Raw genomic sequence first — 24355 nt, forward strand, 5'->3', positions numbered from 1 at the left:
GTAGCTAAGTTATTATTATGCTTATTTAAAACGAAGTAATCATGATGTTGGGCTAATTACTAAAATTGGGTAATTGGGCTTTGTACCATAATTGGGGTTTGAACAAAAGAACGACACTTGTGGAAATCAGACTATGGGCTATTAATGGGCTTTATATTTGTTTAACTAAATGAAAGTTTGTTAATGTTAATATAAAGATTTACAATTGGGTGTCCCTATAAATTACCATATACACTCGATCGGACACGATGGGCGGGGTATTTATATGTACGAATAATCGTTCATTTAACCGGACACGGGAATGGATTAATAGCCACTAGAATAATTAAAACAGGGGTGAAATTACATTCAAGGGTAATTGGTGTAATTGTTAACAAAGTAGTAAAACCTTGGTTTACACGCAGTCGATAACCTGGTGTATTCATTAAACAAAGTATTAAAACCTTGTTACAATTCGAATCCCCAATTAGTTGGAATATTTAACTTCGGGTATAATAATAATTTGACAAGGACACTTGCAATTTATATTTATGACTGATGGACTGTTATGGACAAAAACCAGACGGACATATTGAATAATCCAGGACAAAGGACAATTAACCCATGGGCATAAAACTAAAATCAACACGTCAAACATCATGATTACGGAAGTTTAAATAAGCATAATTCTTTTATTTCATATTTAATTTCCTTTATTTTATATTTAATTGCACTTCTAATTATCGCACTTTTATTTATTGTTATTTTATTTAATCGCACTTTTAATTATCGTACTTTTAATTATCGCAATTTAATTTTATCGCATTTTTATTATTCGCAATTTCATTATCGTTATTTACTTTACGCTTTAATTTAAAGTCTTGTATTTATTTTATATTTTACATTAGGTTTTAACTGCGACTAAAGTTTTAAAATCGACAAGCCGGTCATTAAACGGTAAAAAAACCCCCCTTTATAATAATAATATCACTTATATATATATTTGTATTTTTATAAAAGTAAACTAATATAGCGTTGAGCTTTGTTTAAAGATTTCCCTGTGGAACGAACCGGACTTACTAAAAATTACACTACTGTACGATTAGGTACACTGCCTATAAGTGTTGTAGCAAGGTTTAAGTATATCCATTCTATAAATAAATAAATATCTTGTGTAAAATTGTATCGTATTTAATAGTATTTCCTGCTAAAATTTAATAGTATTTTATACCCCTCTGCTTTGACATCACTATACGATACATGTATAAACATTATAAGTTTTAAGTATTTATGTCAAAGAACGTTACGTATAGTTATCGTTTTGAAAACTTAAGTTAGTAGTTTCAAAATATACTTATAACTCATTGTCATTAGTACACAATGAGATGTTAAACCATCCTTAGATCATGTTAAATATACATAAATACATATATATACACAAACGTATAATTATCGTATGTTATATAGTTCGTGATATCATCGGTCAAATTGGACGGTCAAACGTTGTGTAAAACTCTTCAAAAACACAAGTCTCAATAATTGGAAAAATCTGGGTCGTTACAGTTCACGGACCTCTACCCGGACCACTGCCCGAATGGATGTGTTCCTGGGTACCGTCGATCAGGTTCGGGTTTCCGCCCGAACGTGTGTGTTACGTGCAAATGATGAGGGTCGTTGAAATAAATATTCTACTGATGCCAAAAAAATCGCCGTTCAAAAAAAAAAAGAAAAAAGAAAACTAACTGGCTTAATTTTGAGCACTTATTTTATATATTAAAGTTTGTTAGAATGTTAGTTGTGACTTATAGAATAAACTAGTTTTTGAATCCTCGCTTCGCGCCGGGGGTTCGGTTTTCAATGTATTTTATTGCGTTTAGTTTGTAAAATTATTTCGTGGCTAACGATGATGTCGTTGAAGCGCAACTCGAATCGAACTAAAATGTATAATCCGTGAAAGATTTAAATATTATTTTAAATTAACAATATATGTGCATCTCCGCGTTTCGCTATGAAATTGTCGACTTTTAAAAATTTAACGCAAAATCAACGTGTATAAAAAGTACCTCAAATATTTATCGTTCTTTAAAAAGCGTCCGTTTTGCGTATAGTTGGTTAAATTGTGTTCCTAAAATTATTTCGAGTTTAACGATGGTGTTGGAAAATTTAACTCGTTACGAGCGAGAAGATATGACCCGTTGAATATTTGAGTGGAGTTTATTTAAGATTTTTATGAAAATGATTATGTGATACTTTACCCCCTGGTTGGAGGGTCGATTTAAATTATTCAACAAAGTGGGGAGGTTTTTTTTGTAAAAAAAAAGGTGGAAGAAAACTTAAAAAAAAAAAAAAAAGAAAAATGACGAAATTACCCCTGATTACTATTCATGATTTTTTAGATATAAGTATTAATATTAATATTAATATTAATATTAATAAATTTAAGCTACTCAGCTACCACAACCTAAATATATAGGATTTAAACAAAAAAAGAAACAGATTTAGGGTCATCATTTGTAACGTTTCATGCCACATGCAAAAACATGAACGCTGCATGGAACTATGCTGTGGAACTTTGATTCTCAACATATTTATATGACTACTACAACTCATAAATAAATACACCAAAAGACCTCCTCCTATATATCTATGAGCCCCGACATGTTCTGAATATCTCACCCCGCATTATGTCTATTGGGTTGTGGTCGAGAGTGTAACGCTCTGGCCCTTGATACATACCCGTCTTTTCCAGAATCGCAAGCCCTTCATCCCTACCATATTTTGAGCTGTACAGCTTCAGGTACTCTATGTCCTAAAAACACCAATACAAATACCATAAGAAAAACATAACGTATACGACTAATGGCCAAATTTCACGATTGGCAAAATAGGTGGGTTTAAAAATGGAGTCAAAATGGATCCTTCATATGTACAGGCCATGTCGGGTTGACCCAGCAACATTAAATGTTCCATTATTTAGTTCATACATGATACATAATCAACGTAATTAATAACAACCCGAACTGACCTGTTTTATATACATGGGTAGATATAGCCACCTCAGGCCGTGACCCGTGATGGTGTAAAGAAACAAGAAAAATAAATAAAATAATCAAAAGATTACCTGCAAGCCACTCAGAAGGCGCTCTAACCTAAGAGAAGCCACTGGTTCATGTGAAGACGAGAAAACTTCACCTGGGTAAAACAATACCCCGTCACCTGGGGGTAGCCCACGCCTGAACTTGATCTGTCCACACATACCCATTATTTATATAAACATTAAACAATTGAACATAAAGGAAAAAGGAAAGTAACAATGGGATGAGCCCTGGGTTGCAAATCTCGCTACTCGGTGAGTACTAGGTAAGGACTTTTTGCATGTACCTCTGCTCCGGCAACAGTTGCCTTTTCGTAGCAGTTGGCGCCCCAATAAAGAAACCCAGTTCCACCTTCTTTCCATACACGCCACATGACGGCACGATGTTGTGTACCTCGCATACCCAGGTGCCAGTTAGGATGAGGATCCGATGGTCCCATGCAAACATACGTCCACCATTCCTGCCAATTTGATTCATCAATTCATTTCAATACTATATCTGCAAATAGTAATAGTAGATTCAAGAATTTAAAGTGACAAGATCGGTGGGATGAGTAACATGTTTGGGCTGAAATGGCCCAGTTGACCCTCAAACGCCTCTAGTCCATTCTTCAGATTTTATTAGCGATAAAAAAAAAAAAAAAAAAAAAAAGAAAAAAAAAGAAAACCACATCAACATTCAGTACAGCTCAAATTGACCCATTCATAAGTAACTGGGTCAATTACCACCTCCATAAAGAATGCACTCAGAATTGACTCATTTACTTTCACATTAGTTGTGTGTGTGTGTGTGTGTGTGTGCAAACAATGATGCACATTAATCAATAATCAACGTATCTCAACATATTTGAGGAAAATGCATCACGATAATACCTCATTATTCTCGGTTTGTATCTCTGCAATTATGTCCTTCACTAGGTCCTCCCGGTTACCAATCACCCATTCACTGCAAATGCAAAATAAAAAACCATTTAGTCCTATTTTGAGTACACTAGTGAAGCTTTTAGTGTGCATCAAGGTCCAAGTGGAGTTTACACTAAACAAATTCCGGTATCTAACCACTTGCAATAACCGATAAAGAAGTTAGACAAAACTTATACGCTCTACAAACGATCTTAATGATGAGATACTTACATTACATCGATGAAAACATAGTTGAGAGAACAACATTAGTACCTTGTACAGTAAATTTGTGTATGCGGGCGAAGGAACCCTGGTACTTTCAGAAAAGCCTCAAAATTATTTGGAGCAAGAGGCGCATCACTTGGACCTGAACAAAGCTAGAAACTAGTCTATGATCTTTGCAAGTAAATAAAGCGTGCAAATTACAAAAAAGGCATAATAGTATAATACTAAGTTATTAACATTGACCAAGGGACAATCTTAAGGTCAAATTACAAAAGAGGCATAATATTATGTTATTAACATTGACCAAAGGAAAACCAGAAGGCATATTACTATGTTATTATCATCGCACCTCCAAACGATTTGCAATTGAAGATGTTCTTACCGGAGTAGTAGGTAGTCAATACACGTGCATCAGGTGCATAGACATGAATCTCACTAGCTTGGTGACGAATAGCATCATACTGTTGTACATTAAGTGGCTGCAAGGATAAAATTTGGTTCAAAATAGAACGCACGAATAAGAAGAATATAACATAGATATATAGCGATAGTAAAAAATACACAATAAGTGAGGTATTATTACCTCATCCCACAGGTAAAAGTAGGCTTTTTTCCAATGACTTTTTGATCTCAAGATCTCAACTTCCTTCTGCAGATAATCCTTTGCTAAATCACCACTGTTAAGAATCAGTAATGTCATTGATGCATGATCAATATCACGATATAGTAGAAGTGACAAAAAGTGTGCATGAATAACATGTTTGTGGTCAACAAAGGTGATTTCCAGTATGAATTCAGCTGACTCAACACCTTTTGTCCGATATTATACCAAATGATTAGTGCGATAAATACAATAACAAATGTTGGATTATTACAACAATAATCTAACATCGAACATTTTATATAAAATAATGTAGAAGGTTGTTAGCCTTAACAGCACACACTCGGTGATTTTTGGACCTTTCGACCTAGTAGTTTTTATCTAAACTTTTTTACTTGATCCCATTTGACTGGTTGAAGAAATTTACAGCTCTACGATACATTAAACAACACTCCAAGCATCTAATTACGTACCAAGAGACTACAGGACTATATGGCACAGCATAAGCTGCGAGACGAGGATCTGAAAAAAATTCATCTGATTTGGGATGATCAGCTACACAACACAAGGAGCAAAAACAATCAGAATTATAAAGACTTAAACAATTATAATCGAACAAAGCTGCTTTCTTGCATTATCATACCAGGCCATGGAGAGGTGTATGTCAAAACACGCATGCTGTTACCCCATTTACAGAAATAAGGACTGATTTTATATTGAAGAAGCCACTTAAAATGTTGTTCTAGAGCATCATACCATTCAGCACTACCATGTTCAACACCAAAACGATCTTCAATTACAGTATCTGATATCTTAAATTTAATTAAGGATGTAGAAATATTTCAGAGCAAGTACTAAAGGCCGAATATTTAAGTCATGAAATTAAGATGTAGGGATTTAGGATACGCCAATAACAGCAGGAAGTGAAGGTGTCCTGGGGAGAATAAAGTCCCAGACAGTCAAACTTAGCTTCAAACGTATTGAAAGGTTTGCATCTTCATCCATCATATCTGGCAGCCCGTTTTCAGAAAAGAATTCAGAAAAAGAAGGCGAAAGAAGTACTCTTCTTAAAGTTGTAGTTGCAGATTTTACTCTTTCTACCTGACAAAAAAAAAAGAAAAGAGGATTTAATGAACAGTTCTTAAGAATTCACAACAGCCGTAACGCATAACCAGAGTTGGCAACATTGGCAGGTCACATAATGCGTCAACACGGGTCAGATAAGAATGACTTGAAAAGGCTTTTTGGCCTTTTGAAGGCTTTTTGGCCTTTTGAATTGATACAATTTTGTATTATACATGATTACAATGGAAATAGTCTTCTAACAACGTGACTGAACAATTTATGCATTGATTACAGAGGCAATAATCTCTTGATGATAATCTAACTGCGTGAGTGAACAGTTTATGCATTCAAAAAACAATAGGTGAGAACTGCATAGCCCAACGGTTCCCCCATGTACTTTGTGTCATGGGATAGGGAGAGGTCATGGGTTCGATCCTCAGGGATGACATGATTTTCTTTAAACCAATTGAACACCAATAATGGTGGTATATATTGACCCTATAGGGAGGTTTTACCGGATTCGTTCACGGACCTCTACCCGGAACACTGCCTGAATGGATGTGTTCCCGGGTACCGTCGATCGGGTTCGAGTTTCCGCTCGAACGTGTGTGTTACGTGCAAATGATGAGGGTCGTTGAAATAAATGATATACAGATGCCAAAAAATCGCCGTTTAAAAAAAATAATTAAATAAATAAATAGGTGACTTTCAACTCGTTTGACCCTTCCCTTGGCTAAATTTTGGTTGATCCGTTTAAGATACTATAAAAAACACCAACCGGCCCATTTATAAGCAAATGAGTCAAAATTGCCACATCTAGTGTTGATACAATTGTTGCAAATGCATGAAATAATTCTAATCTCACCACTTCTTCAGCTGGTTTCCCTTCAATTGGCTCAATCACTTCAAGACAATTTTTGAGTTCCCTATATACTTGATATTTCTCAGATTTACCAAAAGATTGTGCAGCATATCTGCAATAAATCAGACTTCATTCAGATATGTAAATGTAACTAAAAAAGACGTTTAACAATCATTACTTTTTGCAATCTAAAAGTGTTAAGTTCCATATAGACATGTAAACAAGCTGAAAGTAACATGTTAACATTTAACAACTAATATTTAACTGAAAAAGGGGGTAGGCAATCACTCTGCATCTGCTTTCGTCGCAGTAACTATAAATTCTCCATCATATTGTCCTGGGGGTAGTGTACTTGGAACATCAATCGATACCCAAATGGCAGTAGTTTCTCTGCAGAGAAAACCATAATAAAGTCAAATCAAAAGTCAACAGCAAAGCATACTCAATTATGAATTTTTCTATCAATTATGTAATCTGTAATCATACCCTGGAAGTAGGTTTATCTGTGACACAGGCATATCAAGTGGTACAAGAGCATCTGGAACACCCAAAACAGGAACCACACGTCGCATAGTAACTGACTGACCGATTACTAACCTGGTTAAAATTAAATTTAGTTCAAAAACAGTAGATAACTAAATTAATATTTGCAACACACGTGTCAAAAGATACTGACATGTCACCAGAAGTTGAACACAGATCAGTACATTGAATCTGTACAACCCCAGCATTACTTGATCCACTCCAAGAAACTTTAGGACGAATAGCAATTTGAATGCTTTCCCTCTCATTTCTTGCAGCTAAAAGAGATACCTTCAAAATTAGAGCAGATTATAAGAATGAGAAAGTGTCTCGGCTGCAAAATTATTTTCTCACTAATTTTTTTATTATTTCCTTGTATCTACTAATCCTCAATATTTGTGTTTATGAGATACATTCATGAACAAACTTATAAACATCATTTCAGTCACTACAGTTCAATAATCTGAGGTCTTGAGGAATCATGAACTTAGATACTTACAGACTCCAATGGTCGAGGCATTTCTTGAGGTCCCACATTTGCAGTGCTAGGCATGCACCATACATGTACTAACTCAGAAGACGGAATTCGAGTGGGATCGATCGTCCCTCTCAGTAGACTTGGATCTTGTAAGCTATTATCACCCCATCCGTATGAGGTCCCGCCACCTGCAACGCCTTCAACTGGAGGAACCATGTCTTCAGGACTCCCTATAGCAAAATATGGCAATTATTAATGATAAAGTATAATTGTGCATTCACTTAAATTCACTATTCAAATGTATGTCAATAAATGAAAAAAGTACAAAGATATACCCGATATCACTTAATATACAGAAAGCCAGTTACATATCACTTAAATTCACTACTCAAGTCTCCGTTCATATAAATGGTACTAGAAAATTCATAGCAAATTAGTCTAGATAAACTAAAAGGGCTAGTACATTTATAAAAATACTCGATAAGCGATAATCTAAATATAATAATAACCGGAACTAGATATTCATTTGCATTAAGGCTTTATATACACACAGAGTACGCCTATTCTAGTTGCATTTCAGTTGCTACAAATGGAACCCAACTGAGCCCTTAACGAATGTATAAATTGGTCCCCTCCTTCCCCATAACATAGATATATTAACATCATCAACTAAGCCCCAATTTACAAACACCCTATCCTGCTTTAACTTTTAATCGATCTAACATTAATTACTACATACATAGGGTGTGTGTGAATGAATTAATAGTACAGTGTTGAATCAGGATAAAACCTAACAGTACAGTGTTGAATCAGGATAAAACCTTATAAACAATCAATTAATTGATAATCAAGTATCATTAATTTTCAACGCATAAGATTAACAATATAACAGCATATAAATAGATTCTAGATTCTGATCTTTAAAGCAAAACAACAAAGTACAATTAATCAAACAAACGTCCAGGTACAAAACCCTAAAATTACACCCAAACCGGTATATATTAGTACCAAAAAAAAAAAAAAAAAACCAACAGAAATCAGTAACGAAGCAAAGCAGTTGAGCAAAATTATATACTACGTATGTGATTTGATGAAGGAACAGGTTATACAAACCTGAGTTGTTCATTTTGTAAATATGAAAAAAATTGGAAGATGAGTGCACGGAATGATAGTCGAGACGGTGATGATGATGACGATGATGATCGTGTCTCGATTGAACAGAAAAATGGCACTACTACTATTTCAGTATTTTTGATAACTCTTATAAATATAAATATAAATTTTACTATTTCCGGATATAGATATTGGTGTATCTACTTTTATGTGTATTCCGTACATGTGTGGCAAGGGTTAGCCGGTTAGGTCTGTATACATCAGAAAAATTGGAATAAATTTTTCACTTTTTCCACACAACATGAGCTGCAAAAGTTTAATGACCTCATTTTATGATCATTTTTTACCCATTCACTAGCATTAAAAAAATAAAATGTTTGTTAGTGATGTTTGAATTTTAGACCTATTTTGAAGTATATGTCATCTTACTACTACTGTAAGGAATATGTTTAATTACATATTAATGAGTAATTGCAATTAAGGATTCCAATTCTCATCAAGACACAAGCACGATCCGGAATTAGAAGTAAAATAATGAGCTGACTAAATTATGCCATAAAGGGCATAAGATAATAATTAATAAAATTACATATATTTTCTTAAAATTGAGTTTTTGTTGATCTTGTGATGATAGTATAAAGAAATTTCACACCAAAAGAACTTAAAATGATGGTATTAAGTATGTGTATCATGTGAATTGTGATGATTGAGATGGGTGTTATGGTAGATATGGTATGATTTTAAGTGGTTTCGATCGAGGCTTTTTATCGGTGATTGTACTGGTGGTAGGGGTTTTTTGAATAGTTGTCACTCGTTTCAAGTAATTAGTGAGCTTTCAAGGAGTGTTTTGAAGTCATGGTTTTATGGCCATATGTGCTTTCTTGGTTGATATCCATACATCTCCCAATATTACAACTTAGTTTAATTATATTGTGAGAAAGTGTTTCCTTTTAAGGTTGATGGGTTTAGGTCACTTGTTATGGTCATGGTTGGTTCTTTTACTTTTACTTGTTTAAATTTTTTTTATGAATGATTTCTCTTATTTTCTCATGTGTGGTGTCTAAGTTTTGAATGATAGGTAGCTCTTTAGATTGGTAGATCATTGTGAGGGACATTGTTTGTGTTTTATGGTTGCGTTATCTAGAATTGACTTTTCAATCGTTATAGTTGATTAAGGTCATATTGATAAGGTTTTATGGTAGTATTTGTTGGAACTGATGTTTATCCGCTTAAGTTGTTCCGGGTCTTTGATCTGTATTACTCGTATTATTTTTTAGGGTCGTTGTTTGGGGGTGTTAACAAGTCAAGCTTTTAGGGTCATTTAGTAGTTGATTTCCTCTTGCACTTGTATTTATACGAACTTATATCGGGTCTTTATATCACCCATTCGATATGGAATGATTGTTCATTCATTTTTCTATTTTTTTTTTTTTTATTCAAACATACATTACGTATACAAGTATTTAGAAGAGCTCATGAAAAACTTAATTTAACACAAAAGTCCATACACATAACATGCAATGTGTATGACATCTACATCAGCATTATTTTTGAAGACTTTCTAATATATTTTTTAGTTTTTAGTTAATGTATTTCTTTTGATTAATGTAATTTGTTATTATTACATTATTTGAAGTTAAAAAAAAAAAAAAAAATTGAATCTTGTTAAGTGTCATCCACTGATCCACTTCATTTTTTTCAGCCCACAATACTCTAAATATATTTGTCACTGTTATGAGTTTAGGAGTTTATAACTACCTTTTAAGGCTTGATTTTTGACAATATATTATTAATATTGATATTATAGAAGAGTGAAGAAGAGAGCAAAATATTCTATATTTCAAGAATGGTGTATCGATATGCTTACATTCGTCCGATATTTATACTACATAAAGTCATGTACAGCTTCACAATTTATCCAGATGTAATTCACATGTTTTTGGTTGTATCTACAAAAGTTGTCGGCCACTTAATATTTATAACACTCCCCCTTGAACGACAATTTTGTTTCATTGGAGATCAACTACGAGTTACTGCCTTGTTAAAAACCTTGCTAAAGAAAACCCAGTGGAAAAAACTTTAGCTAAGGGAAAAAGAGTGCAGCATGGAGTTAACTCCCCCTCAAGTAGGCATCGCTTCAGCTGTTACATCTTTTGAACATGTCTCATGCCAATGTTATGAACGTGCGTTCTGAAAATAGCAGTTGAGAGTGCTTTAATAAAATGATCAGCAGAGTTTTTAATGGATTGAACATATCTCATTTCAATCTGGTTGTCCTTAATGAGATCTTGAGTATATGAGAAGAATCTCGGAGGTATATGTTTTGTTCGATCACTTTTGATATATCCTTCCTTCATCTGTGCTATGCAAGCTGCATTATCTTCATAGATAGTTGTTGGACTTTTATCGCGTTTTAGTCCACAAGAATCAGTAATGAGTTGTGTCATTGATCTCAACCAAAAACATTCCCGAGTAGCTTCATGTAATGCAATCACTTCGGCATGATTTGATGATGTTGCAACAAGTGTTTGTTTTTGAGAACGCCATGATATTTCGGTACCTCCATTTAGGAATACATATCCAGTTTGAGATTTAGCTTTATGTGGATCAGATAAATAACCTGCATCTGTATAACCAATCAAATCTTGTTTTGAATTGTTAGAGTAAAATAATCATAAATCAGTAGTTCCTCAAGGGTATGAAACATGTATTTGATCCTATTCCAGTGTCTTTTTGGAAGGAATTGAGCTGAACCTTGTTAACAAATTATCTGCAAAAGAAATGTCAGTTCTTGTATAATTTGTAAAATACATAAGAGCCCCAATTCACTAAGATATGAAACTTCTGATCCAATAAAATCTTTATGATCTTCACGGGGATGAAATGGATCAGCGTCAATATTGAGTAATTTAACAACCATAGGAGTACTTAATGGTTCTGTTGTGACGACCCGGGAATTTTCGACTAAATTTAACCTTTAATCTTAATATAAATTCAACACGATAAGCAAAGTCTGTTATGCTGAGTCTCAAAAATTTTGAAATGTTGTCATACATTCATTTAAACCATTGGCCATTCCTGACGATTCACGAACAATTGTGTGTAAATAAATATGTATACCTGTATGTATATATCTATATATGGTAATATAAACAAATGAAAATATAATGATTTAAAATGATAAAATACAGTAGATCAGTAAGACTAAGTATGTAAAATAATATACAAGATAATAATTTGATTATTAAAATAAAGCTAACTATAGATGTGTATGAAATCTATAAAGAATTATTATGATATATATATTGGATTATATTATAGGTTATTGTATATAAATATAACTTATAATATGTACTATTAATAAATTAAATTAAATTATAAATCATAATATAAGTTGTTATTATTATTACTAACCTTAGTATCATTAACATTAGGGTGTCTAATACAACATTTAATACATATAACCTGCTGTATCTTAATTATTACTTGTATTATTATTAGATAAGATTACTATTATTATTATTAGTATTAATGATTAATTTTATTATTATTTCTATTATTATTAGTATTTTTATTTTATAATTCTTAATAATGTTAAAAGTATTATTATTATTAACGTAAATTATTAATATTATTACTAATAATATTGCTAACATTTTTTTATTATTATTTTTAATTATTATTAAACTTAATAGAAATCATTATTTTTGATATCATTATATTATTAATACTTTTATTATTATTATTAATACTAGTAAATTTAGATTATCATTAATATAATTATAATTATTAATTAATTAAATAAAATCATATTTCTACTGAATATAAAAGTTTGGAATCAGTTTCACACACCTTTCTACTGTAAATAATTTTGTTCTTGTCTTTAAAGATGTTACCAAATCGAATCAAATCACAGGACCAAACAAAAATCTGTTTAGCATCGTTTTGATCTTGTACTTATATTATTATTTTTATTTTTATTTCCTCTGATTGAAAATTTCTGTCGATCATCGTTCCTTATTTAATTTCATCAATTACAGCTGTAATCGATCCAAAGAGACTCACATTATCAACTACCCATTTCCAAAAACCCTTAACAGCCTTATTCAATTGAACTTAATCCATAAAAATCAGAAACCTGTACGAGTACCTCTGTTCTTGACTCCTTTTACCAAAAGCTCGATTTTTAAATCAATTGCAAAAAGTGTTAAAACAGTTTTGTTAGTAATGTTTTACTTAAATTATCTGCAAAGTTTCAAGATTCAATTCATCCTATCGAGTCTCAATTCGCGAGTTAAAGTTTATGAAATAAAAGTCAACGGTTTGTTCTTAGTTAAAATTCGAAATCGTTTTCATGTTTTAAGTACAATTAGGTATACAGAAAGTTTTCATATATGATTTAAAAGATTTTTCATGTTATATGTAATGTCTAAAACGTCCTTAAAATTCAAATTTGATTTTGTGTTTATCGAACTCTAAAACAGTCACTGTAAGTGTATTTTTTTTTATTTTATTTACTTCTTTTCTGTTAAATTAAAGACAACGATGATTACCTGTTTATGTTTCACAAATTTATCTTAATTCAACATCCAAACTAACAGAATTGATTTTGTCTGGGTTCTGATCGGATTGAATTCATGAAGAAGAAATAGTGAGACAGATAGTATAGGATATATAAATTAATTGTGGTATTAAAACAGAAAAACCAAAAGCAGACGGATGGTTAAGCACATGATGGGTGAGCGGGAGGTCACGGGTTCGAGCCCCGGCGTGGGCTCTTCTTTTTAGAAAAACTTATAAAAGGGGTATATACTTTTATATTTTCATTAATATTATTATTATTATTATTGTTATTGTTATTATTGCGATTATAATTATAATTGTTATAATTAGTATTATAAGTGATATCAATGTTATTATTATTGTAGTTTATCAATTAAGTATTATATCATTATTATAGTTATTACGATTATTATTATTATTATTACTAGTAATATGAAAATAATATAAATTAGTATTATTTCCATAAACATTCGTATTAGTAACATTCTATAATTATTAGCATTATCATTACGTAGTATTATTATTATTATTATTATTATCATTTTTAATAATATTAACAAATCATTAAAAGTATTGTTATTAATATTATCATGAGTATCGTTATTAGATAATTTTTTTAAAAATTTTATCATAAACATCTTTAATAGTAAAATTAGTATTTTTACAGTTATTATCGTTAATATCATTATATTTATCACTAAAAGGATTTTTTTTAACATTTCATTTTTATTAGTAATGATAAGTATTATCAATATTATCATTTTACCATTATAAATAACATTTTAGTATTAGTACAATTAATAGTTTTAACAAACAAACGATATATATATTTTATACATTAAACATAACAAAGTTAATATTTTCACATACAAAATAAATACATGAAATATATATATATATATATATATATATATATATATATTTGATATAAAAATAATATAACTAATAAATTTAAATATATAAATATATATATATTGTTTGATTTCGATTATGTGTATTAATAAATAAACAAATGATATAGGTTTATGAATCCAAGGCCAACCCTGCATTGTTCTGTTGTTTAATGTCGTTATATGTATTTTTACTACAAAATACATTAGGTGAGTTTCATTTGCTCCCTTTTTACTCTTTACATTTTTGGGCTGAGAATACATGCAAATGCTTTATTAACTGTTTTATAATATTTATATGCGTGAGTTCATTTGCTCCCTTTTACTCATTACATTTTTGGGCTGAGAATACATGCACTGTTTTAATAACTGTTTTACAATATTTATATGGGTGAGTTTCATTTGCCTTTTTTACCCTTTATATTTTTGGGCTGAGAATACATGCACAATTTTTATAAATGTTTTACGAAATAGACACGAGTAATTGAAACTACATTATATGGTTGAATGATCGAAATCGAATATGTCCCTTTTTATTACGTCTGGTAATCTAAGAATTAGGGAACAGACACCCTAATTGACGTGAATTCTAAAGATAGATCTATTGGGCCCAACGAGCCCTATCCAAAGTACCGGATGCTTTAGTATTTCGAAATTTATATCATGTCCGAAGGAGGATCCCGGAATGATGGGGATATTCTTATATGCATATTGTTAATGTCGGTTACCAGGTGTTCAATCCATATGAATGATATTCTTGTCTCTATGCATAGGACGTTTGTTTATGAGAAATGGAAATATGAAATCTTGTGGTCTATTAAAATTATGAAATGATTATTTATGTTAAACTAATGAACTCACCAACCTTTTGGTTGACACTTTAAAGCATGTTTATTCTCAGGTACGAAAGAAATCTTCCGCTTTGCATTTGCTCATCTTAGAGATATTACTTGGAGTCATTCATGACATATTTCAAAAAACGTTGCATTCGAGTCGTTGAGTTCATCAAGATTATTATTAAGTCAATTATAGTAGGATATATTACGAAATGGTATGCATGTTGTCAACTTTTGATGTAATGAAAGATTGTCTTTTCAAAAACGAATGCAATGTTTGTAAAATGTATCATATAGAGGTCAAGTACCTCGCGATGTAATCAACTGTTGTGAATCGTTTATAATCGATATGGACATCGTCTGTATGGATTAGGATGGGGCGTTTCAGTTGGTATCAGAGCGGTGGTCTTAGCGAACCAGGTCTGCATTAGTGTGTCTAACTGATAAGTCGTTAGGATGCATTTTTGAGTCTGGACTTCGACTGTGTCTGCATGTCAAAAGTTTTGCTTATCATTTCGTGTCGAAAATTACCTGCTTATCATTCTTAGAGAATTACTTGCTTATCATTCTTAGTCTAGACACGTTTTACTGCATTGACTGCATAAATAGTGTATAGACAAAATTCATATCTTAGCGTATCTACTACTTCATATCTTAGCGTATCTGTTACTGTAACTTTGCCTGACATATTCCGTAGATTCCTCCGTAACTTATGGAATTTTAGTATTATATATGCATATGTAAATTATGTATTGCAGGGTACTAATCTACATCCTATAATATATTTCTTATCGAAAATCCTTCATCTGATCGTATGTGATGAATCTCTCAGCCGGCTCGAATTCCTTGGATTTCGACAACTATTTTGATATGGAGTTTCACCTAAGCTCTGAAAGCAGTGTCACTAGAATGAATCAACCAATCATCCATCCCCAATTCATCTGATGAGTTCGTAGTCGACTTAATCAATGGAGACGCGAAGAAGGAGATCCCTTCCACCAACCGAATTCACCTCTTGACAATGAACCTGAAGCGCTTACCAGCGAACCTATCTGAAACACCATTTTCAGCCTCATTTCCAAGGTAGCACGTCACGATTATATTCTATCTAAAAATTCTAAACCTTATTCATCCACTCGTTCCGACCGACAATCATCTTGGAATAATAGGAGAAGTCAACGAACTTCGCGCTCGAGTAATCAATCTAGAGAATATGGTACAAAATGTACCAGCTTCAGCAACATCACCGGCACCAACAGTACCATCAGTAACAGCACCAGTACCACCAACAACCCAAGTTTCAACATCACGCGGCTCAACATCTCATTCCGTACCTCGAGTATAATCATCGTTCTACATACCGTTCTACATCAATTATCTTCTTTCAGTATGGCGATTATGTAATCTCTAATGTTTTAGAGATTATATATTCTTGTTCTAACAATAAATAAAATGAGATTAATTAACTCATTAAACCCGTGATTATATCTGAAGAAAATATATATGTATATATATTTTCATAAAGATTGTAATTAAAAATTCTTTCGTACAAACTGTTAATGGTGAAAATATTTTAACGGGTAGGTAATACCCGAGGAATATTCAGATTTCCCAATAATAAGTTACACTGTACATTCTTCGAATCTGATTCAACATTCATTTACTATCCTACTTACATTTACAGAGATACGAATCCGTTTACCACAGAATAACCATATTCATCCAATTTCATATTTGAATTTTGATTTATCAGAATCCAAGAAGTGGCATGATGAAGAAAATATTTGACAAAATAAAATTTGTTAGAAACAAACAAATTAACTATGAGGAATTTTGTTAAGAATCCACGCTAACTGTTTCTAGCTAATTGTTCCTAGCTAACTGATTACATTTTTATTTATCGCATTTTATTTATCACAATTTATTTATCGCATTTTATTTATCGCAATTTAAATTCTCGCAATTTTATTTATCGTCATTTAATTTCTGTTATTTATTTTACGCACTTTAAATATCGGGACACGTATACAAGGTTTTGACATATCATATCGACCCATCTATATATATTATTTGGAATAACCATAGACACTCTATATGCAGTAATGTGGGAGTTAGCTATACAGGGTTGAGGTTGATTCTACAATAATATATATAGTTTGAGTTGTGATCGAGTCTGAGACGAATACGGGTCACGATACGTATTAATTAATTCGAATATTATATATTAAACTATATATGAATTATTGAATTGCTAACTATGGACTATCAACTGTGGACTACCAACATTGGACAATTAAAATGAATTAAAATATTGACTATAACATATGAAACTAAACAATTCTTCAAGTTTGCCACTTGATTTCATTCTAAACCTCATTTGTATCTTGACGATTACAATCTGCGTTCAAACCTTTCATGATCCTTGAAAACACTTCAATCGAGAGGATGAACCAATCGCATTTCATCTACAGAAGAAAAGAGTGATGCATATAGTTATGCACCTGAAAATACTCGAAATCTGAGTAAACGTTTAACACGTATCTGTACTAGCTTCTTTGGCGTTATTATTACCGAAAATAACCTTGCAACTCCTGTTCGAGATAGCTAATTTTGTCACAGCTCCAGCAAGTCAACTTCGACTTTTCGTTCGAAACAACCTTATTATAACCTTGATATATATGCGTGCTCTTTTATAGTTACCGGGGAACCTTTTATATTCCATCATATTACCAGCGGACGTACCAGCAACCTCGTTGCTCCTTGGCTTAAATCCCTCCGACAAATCACTATATTTATCTATTGAAGTCTCATCATGTACTCATCCGCATCTAGTAACAAGAATTGTCATACCAATTACTGGGAATCAGCAAATCTGTATTGTGAATCTCGTAACGTTTCCACACCAGCAGTTATATGTATCCATATAACATTTATCTCTTAGAACTATGATCTTCCATTCTGAAATTCTGAAAAGCACCCAGTCTGCGAATTAATACTCGTGAATTTTGAAAAGTTGAATGAAGCAACCAAAAACTGTAAACGACCTAAACAGCCAAAAGTTGATGATAAAGAATGGAGTATTGGAAACACTCAATAGAAAATGTAGTACCGAAATGCAGATTATGCGAAACTATGAAGGAAGCCGTGGACAAATCACAAAGAATAAGTTTGACTTCAAAGAATCCAAATGATTCAATACCTGTTGAAGTCTTTAGCGAATATCTTGCTCCTTACTCTAAACCCTTGCGGACAATAGTCTCCATCATCCTCTGATCTTAGAAGTTCCAAGATATCATCGTATCTTTCATTATAAATATCCTCCATATTTCTGAAGATATTTTTATAACTGTTCTTATCTAAAATCATTAATCTCTTCATGATATCAGTGTTACATCACATAGAAACTGTTAGTTTCTATATTCTATAAACTTTCGAGCTTAAAATATGAATGTTATTGAAGTAATGTTGGGAACTGATGCATGAGTTAGTATAATATAATGACACTTGATCAACGTGATTATATTACAGTAAGTCATGCTGAGTTTCTAATGAAACATGATGATTCACAGATCCTAACGTCACCATGTGCCATATTACACAACTCTTACATTCTATCTAATCTATAAACAAATCAAGAACATATTTTCTTGATAGTTCTATTTTTTCCATGATTTCAGCAGTTGCTAATTTCATCATGCTATTACAAATCATTTCTGCTTAAGAATATTATTAGGTTCATTCGAAAATTCATATCTACGAATTCTGGACCATATTTCGCTTGACTTAAAGTCGGGAAGGGAGAGCAAAAGCAGGAAACTTCAAAAAAAATCAATGGGGGTATAAATCACAGTAAATTGGAGAGAGTATTAACTGTGGATATCAATGATTATGGAAAGACAGAAGCAGAGACTTTGAAGTATAAGAGAAAATATAAAGCCCAAAAACAACACGGAAGTTACAAATCGTGGATATTAATGCGAATAGCAATATAAAGATACGGTATAATTAAGAATAGTATCACCCCAAGGTAACAGTAGAAGTAAACAAATTTTTCTGGTGGAAGATTAAAAAGAAGGATGACAGAAATGATAATTAGGAAAATATTAGGGTTTAGAAATGGATTAAGCATTTTCATAATCTTTTAAATTAGGGGATTGTATAGAAATGATGAGAATAAGGGAAAGGAAGAGCTTAATTTATAATGGAAATATCAGACAGAGTAATCGAGGCAGATCATCGTATTTAATTTTAGAGATCTTAATTTTCCTTACTCGCCGAAGAATCAAATCTTTTAGATTTCGAAGATTTTCTTTAAATCCCTTGAATTCTGGAATTCAACCAAGGTAACGTCAAAAGGTAAGACACGCCTTATTTTCTAAATTCAACTCTGACTCTGTCAAAAGTTAAGACACACCTTAAATTCTAAAATCAACCCTATCTACGTCAAAAGTTATGACGAAACTTTATTTCCCCATTTCACTCTTTTGCGATAGCTTCACTAGTACGCCTCGTGTAACCGAATTGTTTTATCCATATTTTCCAATAATAATAAAACTCTAATTATCAACTCATATTCGTCATGAAAACATTTTTATTGTTAGCCATGACCACCTTACTCAAATTTCGGGATGAAATTTCTTTAACGGGTCGGTACTGTGACGACCCGGGAATTTCCGACTAAATTTAACCTTTAATCTTAATATAAATTCGACACGATAAGCAAAGTCTGTTATGCTGAGTCTCAAAAATTTTGAAATGTTGTCATACATTCATTTAAACCATTGGCCATTCCTGATGATTCACGAACAATTGTGTGTAAATAAATACGTATACCTGTATGTATATATCTATATATGGTAATATAAACAAATGAAAATATAATGATTTAAAATGATAAAATACAGTAGATCAGTAAGACTAAGTATGTAAAATAATATACAAGATAATAATTTGATTATTAAAATAAAGCTAATTATAGATGTGTATGAAATCTATAAAGAATTATTATGATATATATATTGGATTATATTATAGGTTATTGTATATAAATATAACTTATAATATGTACTATTAATAAATTAAATTAAATTAAATTAAAAATCATAATATAAGTTGTTATTATTATTACTAACCTTAGTATCATTAACATTAGGGTGTCTAATACAACATTTAATATATATAACCTGTTGTATCTTAATTATTACTTGTATTATTATTAGATAAGATTACTATTATTATTATTACTATTAATGATTAATTTTATTATTATTTCTATTATTATTATTATTTTTATTTTATAATTCTTAATAATGTTAAAAGTATTATTATTATTAACGTAAATTATTAATATTATTACTAATAATATTGCTAACATTTTTTATTATTGTTTTTAATTATTATTAAACTTAATAGAAATCATTATTTTTGATATCATTATATTATTAATACTTTTTTTATTATTATTAATACTAGTAAATTTAGATTATCATTAATATAATTATAATTATTAATTAATTAAATAAAATCATATTTCTACTGAATATAAAAGTTTGGAATCAGTTTCACACACCTTTCTACTGTAAATAATTTTGTTCTTGTCTTTAAAGATGTTACCAAATCGAATCAAATCACAGGACCAAACAAAAATCTGTTTAGCATCATTTTCATCTTGTACTTATATTATTTTTTTATTTTTATTTCCTCTGATTGAAAATTTCTGTCGACCATCGTTCCTTATTTAATTTCATCAATTACAGCTGTAATCGATCAAAGAGACTCACATTATCAACTACCCATTTCCAAAAACCCTTAACAGCCTTATTCAATTGAACTTAATCCATAAAAATCAGAAACCTGTACGAGTACCTCTGTTCTTGACTCCTTTTACCAAAAGCTCGATTTTTAAATCAATTGCAAAAAGTGTTAAAACAGTTTTGTTAGTAATGTTTTACTTAAATTATCTGCAAAGTTTCAAGATTCAATTCATCCTATCGAGTCTCAATTCGCGAGTCAAAGTTTATGAAATAAAAGTCAACGATTTGTTCTTAGTTAAAATTCGAAATCGTTTTCATGTTTTAAGTACAATTAGTGTGATGACCCGGAAAATTTTGACTAATTTAAATCAATTCTCTATATGATTTAATATTATGTAAATATACATATATATATATATTATAAGATGTACAAGTAGAACACTAATTGCTACTGTAAAAATGACTTTGCTACATTAAAACACTATTTGCTACAGTGCTACAGTGAAACCGTATTTTGCTACAGTGATTTGCTACATTAAACACTATTTGCTACAGTAAACACTATTTGCTACAGTAACACTATTGCTACAGTAACACTATTTTGCTACAGTAAACACTATTTGATGTCGACGAACTAGCAAACAAAATCGGAAAAGGCGGCCATTCGATCGCATGGCAAAAACACTGAAAACTCATGCGATCGCATGAGCTACACTAAATGAAAAGGTACTATAAAAATGCCAGTTTTCTCGACGGATTCTCACATATTTTTCTTCTTCTATATTCAATATTTATATTTATATTATAATTATAATTTTAAATTTAAGTTTAATAATAATAAGGTATATACAAGGGTATTTTTAATTCGGGTTTCAAACCGTTTTATGCTAAGGAAATATTGGGTATTGTTCGGGGTATTGTTCTTGAATCCAAGGTCAACCATACAGTCGTCTACCATCATTACGTTTACGCAATTTGCCTACAATATTGAGTCTCAATATTGAACTGTGAGTTATAGTCTCCCTTTTTAAATACTTTAAATATTTTTGGGCTGAGAATACATGCAATTTATTTTAAACGCAATAAGACACAAGTACATACAAAATTCTACACTGAGTTAAACCGAAAATCCCTTAGCTTTGGTAACTAGTAGCTGCCAGTACATAGGATATGGACTGGTGGGCGCGAATAATTGTATATGGATCCATAGGGCTTGACATCCCCGTTCGAGCTAGAGCGCTAGCCTTTTAACGGACGTATGTTATTTGAGTTTAAGACACGTTGGTTTGCGTGTATTAAAACAAATGGGGTAATTATCACTATAGCGTTAAGTTTAGTTACCAGGGTGCTCTGTTACGTAGAATCTATTGATAAACTTTTGATGAAATCTTGTGGTCTATCTTTATATATGTTTATGACTCGAGCAATTAAACCTATAACTCACCAACATTCGTGTTGACTTTTTAGCATGTTTTATTCTCAGGTCCTTAGAATGCTTCCGCTGTGATGTGCTTGTTGCCTGCATGGAGTCTCTCATGCTTTGTACAAAGTTTATTGCATTCAAAATAAAACTGCGTTGTGTAATAAATAATTGGACTGTGATGTCAACCTGTAAATTAAAGACTTATGTATTTCGGGGTTTTGCTTATACCTAAGCACTCGCCCACATGTTTATAACTTTCTATGTTTAGAAAGTCACTTATTTTAATGAATGCAATATTTTATCAAAACGTATCATATAGAGGTCAAAACCTCACTGTGGAATCAATGATTAACGTGCTGCGTCAATAGCGATTTTGACGGGTCGTTATAGTTGGTATCCGAGCTTGAGGTCATAGGAAACCAGAAATTGCATTAGTGTGTTTAACTGGTAATTGTTAGGATGCATTAGTGAGTCTGGACTATGACCATATCTGTTTTTACTGATTTTTGCTTATTATTTGGTCAAAAACATTATATGTGATATATTTATATGCTAACGTAATTGTTGTTTCAATTATGTGATAGATGACTTCTTCTAATCCTATCATTTTGTACGACTCGAAATCGGACACTGAATCTATTCTATCCACAACTGAAAAAGGCGTTCCAATACCTATTAAAGAAGAAATTATGTTAGCCGGGGAATCTCAACTCCTGGTAAACCCAGAGGAGGTTCCAGCTTCACCCAACTCTAGTTTTTCGGAGCCACAGTATCGTTGGCATGGACCCATGATCCCTGGAGTAAACGAGGATCGTCCATTTCTAAACAAATATGGACATTGGTCCAGATATACCGCCGACGGGCGGGTTGTGCCGATTACGCCTGGCAGATTTCGGTTCATGACCACCGGTACATATTCTCGCAGTTCGTCATCATATTCTCCTACACATGACTCAGACAGTTCGTCATCAGACGAGATCAGTAAGGAGGAGGATTTCGCTAATGAAATAAAAGAGATCACTAAGGAGAAATTCCAACTTGCTATAGATAATAAAAACAACCATAATAATAAAAAGTCCTTAATTATTAAAAAGGAACATGACCATTCGATCCGTAACCACCCTTATTGTATTAAACCCACTGAGGCAACGGGTACCTCAAAACCCCAACCAAAAATAAAATACACTGCCAGAATGTCTGTTGGACCATGTGCACACAAACAATTGGCAGAGAGAACCAAATGGGAAGAAGTTTCTGATAGTTCTGAATAAACGACCTCGTAACCATAAATCTTCCATGCGCTATTCTATTGCTTATGTGTGCTACTCTATCTTGTTATGTAAAATAAGCATATGTAAAATATCAGTATTGTATGGTATTGTATTATTTTGGTTTATTAATAATAAATGCATGGAATGATTATTTGTAGTAATATTCTTATTATTATTATTACATAATAATGTAGTAACTCGCTATAATTTTTCATAGTGGAATATTATTAGGATTTTAGTAGTTAATTCCTTGTACTAGCTATTATGTATGAACTTAACGGGTAGGTAATACCCTAGAAATAATTATAAAATGCTAATAAGAAGAAAAAGCTTTTATAATAATCGGTTCATATTATTAATATGCTACGATTAACTATCGACAACTCATTTTACCTATAATATTCTATATGATTAAATTATATCTGTTGTGTTTATTGAAGAAACATGTCTCAAATGTCGGATGCTGAGTTTGAGCAACTAGTCGAGAAACGTGTGAATGAAAGAATTGCTGCAGCCGAGGCAGCAAAAGCAACAGCCGAAGCAGCAGCCAAAGCAGCTGTCGTAAACACAAACTCACGAAACGGATGCTCATACAAAACTTTTCAAGGATGCAAACCACAGATGTTTAGTGGAACCGAGGGACCAGTCGGTCTAACCCGATGGTTTGAAAAGATGGAGTCCGTTTTTAAAATCAGTAATTGTGCGAATGGAGACAAGTCAAAGTATGCTTCGTGCACGTTGCAAGACGGTGCACTTACTTGGTGGAACAATTATGCT

The 24355-nt window shown here is 31.9% G+C and overlaps 1 protein-coding gene across 1 annotated transcript; it reads right to left on the reverse strand.

Annotated features, from left to right (window-relative positions):
* Positions 1-2431: 2431 nt before the first annotated feature.
* On the reverse strand, positions 2432-9002 carry LOC139840009 (uncharacterized). The gene is made up of 16 exons (XM_071830229.1): positions 8843-9002; positions 7751-7959; positions 7406-7542; positions 7216-7326; positions 7018-7119; positions 6733-6841; positions 5709-5903; positions 5446-5614; positions 5276-5357; positions 4785-4878; positions 4584-4680; positions 4250-4343; positions 3947-4019; positions 3361-3534; positions 3101-3223; positions 2432-2788 (listed from the first exon to the last, which is right to left on the reverse strand). Exons 1-16 carry the CDS (start codon positions 8853-8855, stop codon positions 2624-2626), a joined length of 1947 nt encoding a protein of 648 aa, XP_071686330.1. The 5' UTR covers positions 8856-9002; the 3' UTR covers positions 2432-2623.
* Between the last annotated feature and the right edge of the window lie 15353 nt (positions 9003-24355).

Source organism: Rutidosis leptorrhynchoides, chromosome 4 (assembly GCF_046630445.1).
Source record: "Rutidosis leptorrhynchoides isolate AG116_Rl617_1_P2 chromosome 4, CSIRO_AGI_Rlap_v1, whole genome shotgun sequence".
Taxonomy (NCBI): Eukaryota; Viridiplantae; Streptophyta; class Magnoliopsida; order Asterales; family Asteraceae; genus Rutidosis; species Rutidosis leptorrhynchoides.

Excerpts from the sequence above, each read along its gene's own strand:
- LOC139840009 (XM_071830229.1), bottom strand. Across the intron at positions 5,904-6,732 it reads GGAAACCAGCTGAAGAAGTG|GTAGAAAGAGTAAAATCTGC; the intron begins GTGAGATTAGAA and ends TTTTTTTGTCAG. Across the intron at positions 4,681-4,784 it reads ACTTTTACCTGTGGGATGAG|CCACTTAATGTACAACAGTA; the intron begins GTAATAATACCT and ends TTATCCTTGCAG.